Source organism: Centrocercus urophasianus, unplaced genomic scaffold (assembly GCF_019232065.1).
Source record: "Centrocercus urophasianus isolate 14NV4802_14NV808 unplaced genomic scaffold, USGS_Curo_1.0 seq_29, whole genome shotgun sequence".
Taxonomy (NCBI): domain Eukaryota; kingdom Metazoa; phylum Chordata; class Aves; order Galliformes; family Phasianidae; genus Centrocercus; species Centrocercus urophasianus.
The window spans coordinates 1,755,114-1,763,447 of record NW_024884855.1 but is presented as its reverse complement, the minus strand read 5'-3'; the positions used below and the strand labels follow the sequence as shown (position 1 = coordinate 1,763,447).

Here is an 8,334-nt window from a genome sequence, read left to right as displayed (position 1 = left end):
TTTTATGTCCTGCTTACAAAGGAGCCAAATAGGTTCTGACTGGGTCTTGGCAATACCAGGCAAAGCACTCCCAGGCAGTCTAATAGTCATAGACAGAAAGAAGCACTGCACTCACCCATCTGGTGATGGGGATCTCTGCCACACAGCATTTCCCCAGGAAGCAGCAAAGGTCCATCGGATGCTCTCCTCTCTGTGGCTGACCCTTATACGAGCCATGGGGGGCTATAACCTGGACCTCCCCCTTCATGTCACCTGGGAAGCACAGGTGCAAACCACCTGCCTCTGCTCCCTGGGCCAGTCACACTGCTTCACCAGCTGCTTGATCACCCCTTCCAGCTATCACCTAACACTTCACCTACATTGTATGACATGATTTTTGATCAATTACATAGTTAAATTCAAACACACAGGCAGTTTTCTGTTATAAATTCACAATAGCATTGAAAATCTAGGATCCCTTTTCTATTGGCACAGCACTATGAAGGCCAACCAAGAGGCACACCACTTCTGTTGAGTAAGCTATGAACTGCATTAACATCAGGAAAAATACTTTACAAGCATTTGGATAAAAATAACAGCTACAGAATAAAATTACCTTGACAAGTCAAATTCCAGTTCCAGCCTCAGTTGGAAATCTGTCCCATGTTCTCCTGTTTATTTCCAGCAAAAGGCCATCTCAAAGAACCTTCAAGCTATACAATTAATTAGAGTTCAATCCACCTGGCAATCCATTGGTTCTTAGTAAACTCTGATACAACCATACATGTTCTGGGACCAAGGAAGGCTCTTTCTGCAGGTCTCCAAACTTTCAGTGGCTCACACAGTACAATATGAAGACAAGACATTGAACTCAAGCCCTCTCAGGATACACAATTAACTAGGTACTGAAAGAAGCTCTAAAACATTTAGAAGAAAAAAAGCAGCAACATGACCAGCAGCAACATGACCAACATCGCTGCAGAGACACAAACAGGTGAATCACATAACTAATTAGAGTATCAGCAGTTCCCAAAGAAAAAAAAGTGGAGTAGTTGGATTAGGACTAAGCACAGACACTCTGAACAACCCTAGTAGATGGGAACAACGGCTGACTGTCCTGAGCAGGAATAAATGAAATCCAAAGAAATTATTTGGATCATTGACATTTCCCATCTAAAAAAATCAAACCAGAAATCTAGTCTATTCACAGCCTGATCAATTGAGTCATGTTGTAAAGAGTAAAGGAGAAAAAAGTCAAAATCAAACCAGTAAGATATTTCCTACTGGCACGTGATCCATGTCCACTGCATGTACAGAATAGCTACTAAAAAGCCCTCAGGATGAAAACACAAACACTGAGTACTAATGAGGAATTTTACAATCTGCCATTATTTAAATTTCAGTGTAGCATGCATGCCAATATGGGAAGAGGTAGAATGAAGGGTCAGCAACACCAGGAAACAACAATCTAATGGATAATAATTTGTATATGAAGCAAATATTATTTTAAAACATTTCCTCAAGTCAGTGACTGTTTAACTCTGCCCAGAGTCAGACTGCAGATCGGATAATTCTCCTTTGCTGCAACAGTAAACCACCGGATGGCATTGCCAGATATTTGCTTATCGTGACAACTGTGGCACGAACACCAGCAAGAATTAGGACAATGTAGAGATTCCCTAGTCTTTCTAATAACCATCATTCATTCTGTACTTTGAACTTGTGTTGAAACACTATTCATCTATTTTATAAGGTGCTGGAGAGGCCTAAAAATGGAATTTGCCTTATTTGTGCCACATGCCAGAGCACTATTTGATCAGGGACAATGTCCTACATCAGCTCAATTGCCTCCTGTCTACACTGAGGTTGGTAATTAAGCCTAGCAGGCCTTTTTGTTCTGATGGATAGTAATATTAATAATCTGTTTTGTTTCTGTCTTCACCCCTGTGTTGGGACATAGTTTATTTTCTTCATAGTAGCTCGTTTAATGCTATGCTTTGGACAAGCAATGAAAATAGTTCTGGTAACACACCAATGTTTAAGTTGTTGATATCTTCACCCAAATACCTTACTCTTTCAAAATATTCTCTTCCTGCTCTATTGTGTTTGTCCCTTCAGCTTTTACCAACTTTTATTTATTTGCTGAGGAATCCTTTTCACAATGTGAATTACTTTCCCCTATCTAGGCATGCTATCAGTATGTACTCACAGAACTGAAAGCCTAACTAAGACTGAAAATTCTGCTTCCTCTTCTTCCCAAAGCAAGATTTCAGTGTGATTCTTTAGAAGAATCAGAAGATTTTTTTTCCATTTATAATTCCATTTTCTCTTTATACTCAGAAATATATTTTTAAGAAAAATATTGTTTCCACTGCAACTTATTTTCTACCGTTTTGAAATAATACTGATCTATAATGCAACAGAAAATGAAGCTTAAAATGAATAGCGTGTCTAAATGAAACACTGAAACACTTAATCTTCATTTTTTTTCATATCAGTGGGAATGCGTTTTTGCTTTACTTTTTGCCCAGAGTGAAATGTCAGTGAAAGTGACTTTTTAAACCAGCTCTAATTGTAACTCACTACATGGCACTTGCATTTAAAGCGTCTTGAAATTTCTGAAAGCTCCTATGGGGAAGTTTTATACACTTTGTTTGGTGCAGTCATCAAAATTGCATGAAATCATTCATCAAAGAGGAGAAAGAAAACAACAACAACAACAAAAACCACCAAGGAAGTGAAAACAGATCCATGATGTTTAGTAACTTTAGTCAACTCCGCTGACTAATAAAGACACGAGCAGGGCATATGGAACTTCTTTCCCTCGGGTTCCTGTTTATTGATGGGACAAAATATAGGAGCCCTGCAGCAAAATTATCCTGACTTAAATGATCTCAATCTGTTCTCTATTGATTTTTCTTACATAGCAGTAAGTTTTGATTAACTTTAGTAATAGCAGTGACTGCTTCAGAATGTCTTGAATTGATCAGACATAAGGATTTCCTATTAAGCAGAAATTAAAGACATATTTCTTCCAGTATCACAATTAAGAAGTGCCTCCTTCTTTGCAAAGGTATAAATGGAAAAAACTCAATGCTCCACTACCCATTTTGTTGACTTGGAAGGTCATTAGGACATGTGTTCCAAATGGGTGATCTAAACACAGTGGTCATTTTGTCTGTGTCAACATATTCACAGCAGTGTCCTTCATAGGTTGCATGGCTCATCTTGTTACAGGTACCAGAAGTTACCACACTTGTACGAAGTGGAAACTACAAAAAACTCTAACAAGAACCCAACACAACAAACCAAAGAATCAAACTAGAAACATACAGGGAAGGCTTTGGGAATAAAAGGTACCACAGGTACCTAATGCTTCAGTGCTGCATTATTGTGTCAAATAAGCATCTTCAAAAAGCATTCTGTCAGTCTGATATGCATCAAACTATCTAATTGGAAATATTTTACCTCCTTGGAATTGTAGATTTTTACAGATGCTGCAAATCTGCACTTTTTCTGGAGAAAATAGGGAGTTTTAACATTTAGTTTACTTGGGCTTCGTGGCTGCATTTGTTTCATTCTGGCCTTTAAAAATCCCCAGAAAAATGTAATATAGTCTTTGTGAAAGCAGTGCAAAGAGATACCAAACAGCTTGCAAAATCGAACTTCTTAATGCTGATAATAAAGAATCTGTTTGGTTAAGCATGGAAGAGATGAGAACACAATTTCTTCTTCCCTGTCTCCAAGAATCCTCCTAATAACTTCCACTACTTCTCTCTAAAATCAGATACGAAGACCAGTGCACACAGAGAACAACTTCAGTACTAACATTGCCTTAGGTTCCAGCTAAAGGCCAGAGTGATAAGATCCCTCTTACATGAGTGATCATGGTTGTTTCCCATTTTAAACCTCTATGACTGAAGAAACAAAATTCATCCTGTCTTGCAAATTCTCAGAATAGTTAACAAAAAAAACTAAACAATTAAAACAACAACAACACCACCACCACAATAACTTCTTCCTGTTTTTTCGTTCTGTAGGTGCTTGCTGCTCTTACCTATATTTATTCTCATATTTTTTCTCTACGATGAATAGCAAAAGCGGAAGCAAAAGGTACTCCTGGGGCAGGACACAACACTTGAAAAAATAAAAAAATAAAAAAATTATGCACAACACCCATTTAGATGTGTGATTATATAGAAGTTCATTTGTACCACAGGAGATCCTGTAGCTTACAGTTTTTGCATCGCAGAAGATACTTACTCTTGCTCTCCCCATATTTTATTATGGAAGGTTTATCATCACTATTAAACTTTAATTCCCCCAAAGCAGTGCATTAATAGATTCATAAACTTTAACACCTTCAGCTTTGTGCCACCTTCACTATATATTGAACACAATTGTTAAGGAGCAGTTCCATACTTTTCTGCACATCTTTTTAATAACGAGGAGATTTCAAAATATTTCAAAAGCACAGTCATTTTGATACCTATATTTTCCCTAATTTTAAATGTCTGTCATGTTGAAAATTGAGTTTTACGGCTTTAAACGTAAAAACAAAGAACGCAGACCCCCTTGCTCTCACAGTTCATTCTTCTCAAACTATTTTTCTAATCATACATGGAACTTCTAATGTACTCGTTATTTACTGCTTTCCCCCGAAGCCTGCTTTCAAGTTCACAAATAATTATTTGTTTTTATGCTTTTTCATGATTTAAAAGTCATCTTAATGATGGGAGACATTTGCCATTAAGGACCGTTCCACTATTGCGCATGCTGTAAATACTTCTAAGAGGCAGGTACTTGTTATAAGAATCCCCTACACTTCTTGTTCATGCTAAGGCATTGGGAAGAGGAAATAAGATGTCTTATCAAGAAGCTAATTAACATGATGGCACATAGTTAAGGAAGGAGACTTTAAAAAAATAGGAAAAGGAAATTAATTTACTGAAGCTTGTTGAAAGAAAAGAGATGAAGACAGAAGAGTAAGATAGAAAGGGGAATAAGGAGCCTGCTTCCACTAGAAAATCAATTCAAGAGCTAATATTGCAGAAGAACTAAATGCAGGCTTCATCTGTGACATGGACTCCCAATATATGCAATATTTAGGTACTTCACAGTGGGAACACTGATTGGCCCTGAAGGCTTTTTCACGTTACGTCATCATAGGCAGGGAATTGCCTGCTCTTGTGTAGATGTGAATCAAATATCATTATCAACAGGGTAGAACAACACAAAAGGACTTTTTTTTTTTTCACATGCTGGACAAAGTGGTTTAGAATCACTTAGGTCTCTGGTGGGATTTTGGTATCTTTAAGCAAATCCCTCGACAATCTTAACATTAAAGCATATCACCATAGGCAAAACCTGGAGAACTGGATCCAGGTCTTCCTCTCTTTGCAGATCAGTCTAGATGTGGCAATGCAGAGAGTTGACGCAGTCATCCTGCTGTGCAGATAAACATGGTCATAAACAAAAGGCCAAACCAACCAACCAAACTTCTTGAATGCAAAAGCAAAACCCATTGATACAAAGGTTTAACCAAATGCACAGGGTACCTTAGCAGCAATTCCCATGCATTCAGATGTATGAAAAGCAAGCAAGTTCTTGTTTTTACAGAAGTGAGTGAGCAGTTTTGAAGTTCAAGGCTGTAACACATGCAATAGCACATACTACACATGCCACTCCTACTACTTACTTAGAAAATAAAACAAAGGGGAATGAATAAGACAACTGTTTAGAATTGTGTTTTGCATTACAGGTGAGCTGCCATGAAAGCAAGCAGCAGCATTTATAACGGGGGGAATAGATTCTCCCAAAAGAAAAATCAGCGTTAGAAATCATGTCAGAATTACTACTGGTCTTTCCTTCTACAGAAGCAAGCAGGGGGAAATCAGAGATTATCAGGAGAGCTTCCAAACTTGCTTTTATCATTTGCTATAGACACAGACTACAAGTAACAGACTGTTTATAAGTAAAGCATTAATTTGGTGTATGATGTATGAAATTTGGCTCCTGCTGCCTAGAATTGGTTCAATCCTCAACAACAGCTGGCTGACACTGAGAGAAAAAAACATATCTGGGATAGCAGCAGAGAGGGGTTGAATTAATTTTCAAAATCTCTGCATTTTATTTAGCTTCTGCTGCCATCTACAGAAGCCATCGCCGATCTGCACCAAGGGCAGGTACAGCAGTGAGAACAAGATAAACCTTCAGCCCAGTGACAAGCTGAGCTAGAAAGAACAGGGGTACTTCAGCTAACAGTCACTGAAGGACCTGAGGAGCTCACTTTGTAGATAGCATCTCTCTCTCAGTTAGGGCCCAAAAATTCATTCACAGCTACCTCTCTGCTGTGTAAATGAGTTCACTCATCTGCATAGCACACAGATAAAAGCTCAGACCTCATCAGTCTGTATAGATCAACACAGCAGTGGAGCTGCCTGTGAAGTGATGAAAGTTTTAATTTCTCTTGGTCACATTGGTACGTGGGTAACCAGTACCTTGATTCAGTTTCTAATTTCTCCACTTGGTCGTTTTGTGAACAGATGAGCACTACACAGGATTTATTTTGAATCTTGTCCTCAACAGCCTTTTGTCATCTAAATGACAAATCACAGAAATATTTTCCATTTACATTTGTAATGACACCCTTTGTGAAATATTTTCTCATCAGCTTATGATATAACCAAGATGTGAGTAGCATTCCCCTTATTTTTACATCGTATCAGCCTTGAGGACATAAAACCTCTGGCTGAAATGGACCACAGTGGGCACTGGAAGATGGGAAATCCTTGGGATTTCTGCACCAAATAACACTGTCCTCAGCACAGCCCAAGGCAGCTGCCTTCCAGATACCATTGGAAGATAAAGCAGAGAACAAACCTCCTTCCTGCCAGCCCACAGGTTGTGCAAAGCCTACAGCCGTACCTCACTGTGGGAAGCACTGGGGAACTTTCCAGGTGCTTGAAAGCATCTGGATTTACCCAGGTTGAGCCTGTACAGCTGTATAAACTATAGAGAAATATCCAATTAATCCCATCTCCTCCTCCTCACGTGAGATTTAATGCATATAATCATAAAGTGAAACAGTGCTGTGCTGTCTAGGTGAGTGGTTGCAGGGACCTGTAAAGAAATGCTGGCACCCAATTACCTGCCCCTCCCTTGACTACACCCCACAAATCGTGCACGTGTGTCTTCAGCATGGGCTCAGGCAGGCAGGGAAGCAGTGTCTGCAATAGTCCCCAGTTCACCATGTCTGGGGCAGGCACGGCTCTCCATTCGGAAAGGGAAAATTCTGTGCTGCACACCTGGGTGTGAATATGGGAAAAGGCAACAGGCACGAGCAAAATGCCACTAAAACTCATCTGCTTCGTCCTCTGCATTCTGATTGCACCAGATCTCACAGGTAAACCTCTGAAAAAGCTTCAGTTAACAGAAGCCAAATGACCAAGGGTTGTGAGGAACTAACAGTCTTTCGTCCTTTTGTTAAACCTGTCTGTGCAAAGCAACGCAGCATGCAGTCAGGTGATCCTGAATGTTAATTACTAGAAGAAGTAAAAGAAAAAGACAATCCATATATTTTGCATTCTACAAGGCGATTCTGTAATGTAAGGGGAAGTTTCACTCTGAAGGAAATTGACATGTTAATACTGTACTTGCCTCTGCTTTTTGCTGTTCTGTGAGAAGCTGTACTTGCAAGTCCTCTTTAACTGCTATTATCTATTGTATCTATATATAACACAATGCCTGTAGTGTGAACGCAGGGTCAGGGAGTTAGAAAGTTTTAATTACTGGCTCAATTATGTTCACTGAGAATCTCCTTTGCCCTGGAAGATGGTTGTGCATTTTTCAATTTGCTTCTCCAAGTAGATGCTTGTCTCCAAGCACATCACCTGTATATGCCTGGTCTCCTGATCACACTTCAGTGCTCTTGCAATGGTCAGTCCTCCAGAAAGGAAGCACAGCTGATGCAGGTGTGCATAGATTTTGCTCAGTGCTGTCTTTGAAAACTTCCTTCTTTGCTCCTGAATTCAATTTCTCTGCCAGAAGAAGTAATTTTACAGCTTGCTCAACCAGCAGAACACTTTGGATCATTAGTTATAAATCTTAGTTTCTTAACATGGAAAAACACTACCTCAGCTCCACGTGGTGTGTTCTCTGCAATTTTATTCTGTGGAATAAGGAGGATTGTGACAAACATATATATTTTTAAAAGCTGACAAAGCTGAGCAACTATTCTTCAAAAAATCCATTTTAATTTTTACTGCTCTTTTTTGCGTCTGTAGTGTCAGCCAGCCATGCCCAGGCTGGTACCCATGTGCACACTGTGAGAGGCAGTGAGGGGGAAAGGTAGAA

General features: G+C 39.3%; 1 protein-coding gene across 1 annotated transcript in view; it reads left to right on the top strand.

Moving 5' to 3' along the window:
- The first annotated feature begins 214 nt into the window (after positions 1-214).
- The window catches only part of IL20RB (interleukin 20 receptor subunit beta), a 17,545-nt gene continuing 9,425 nt past the window's right edge, over positions 215-8,334 (top strand). The window contains exons 1-2 of the mRNA XM_042828170.1: positions 215-265; positions 7,309-7,384. Of these exons, the coding sequence (XP_042684104.1) occupies positions 215-265; positions 7,309-7,384 (127 nt within the window). The remainder of the gene's footprint in view (positions 266-7,308; positions 7,385-8,334) is intronic.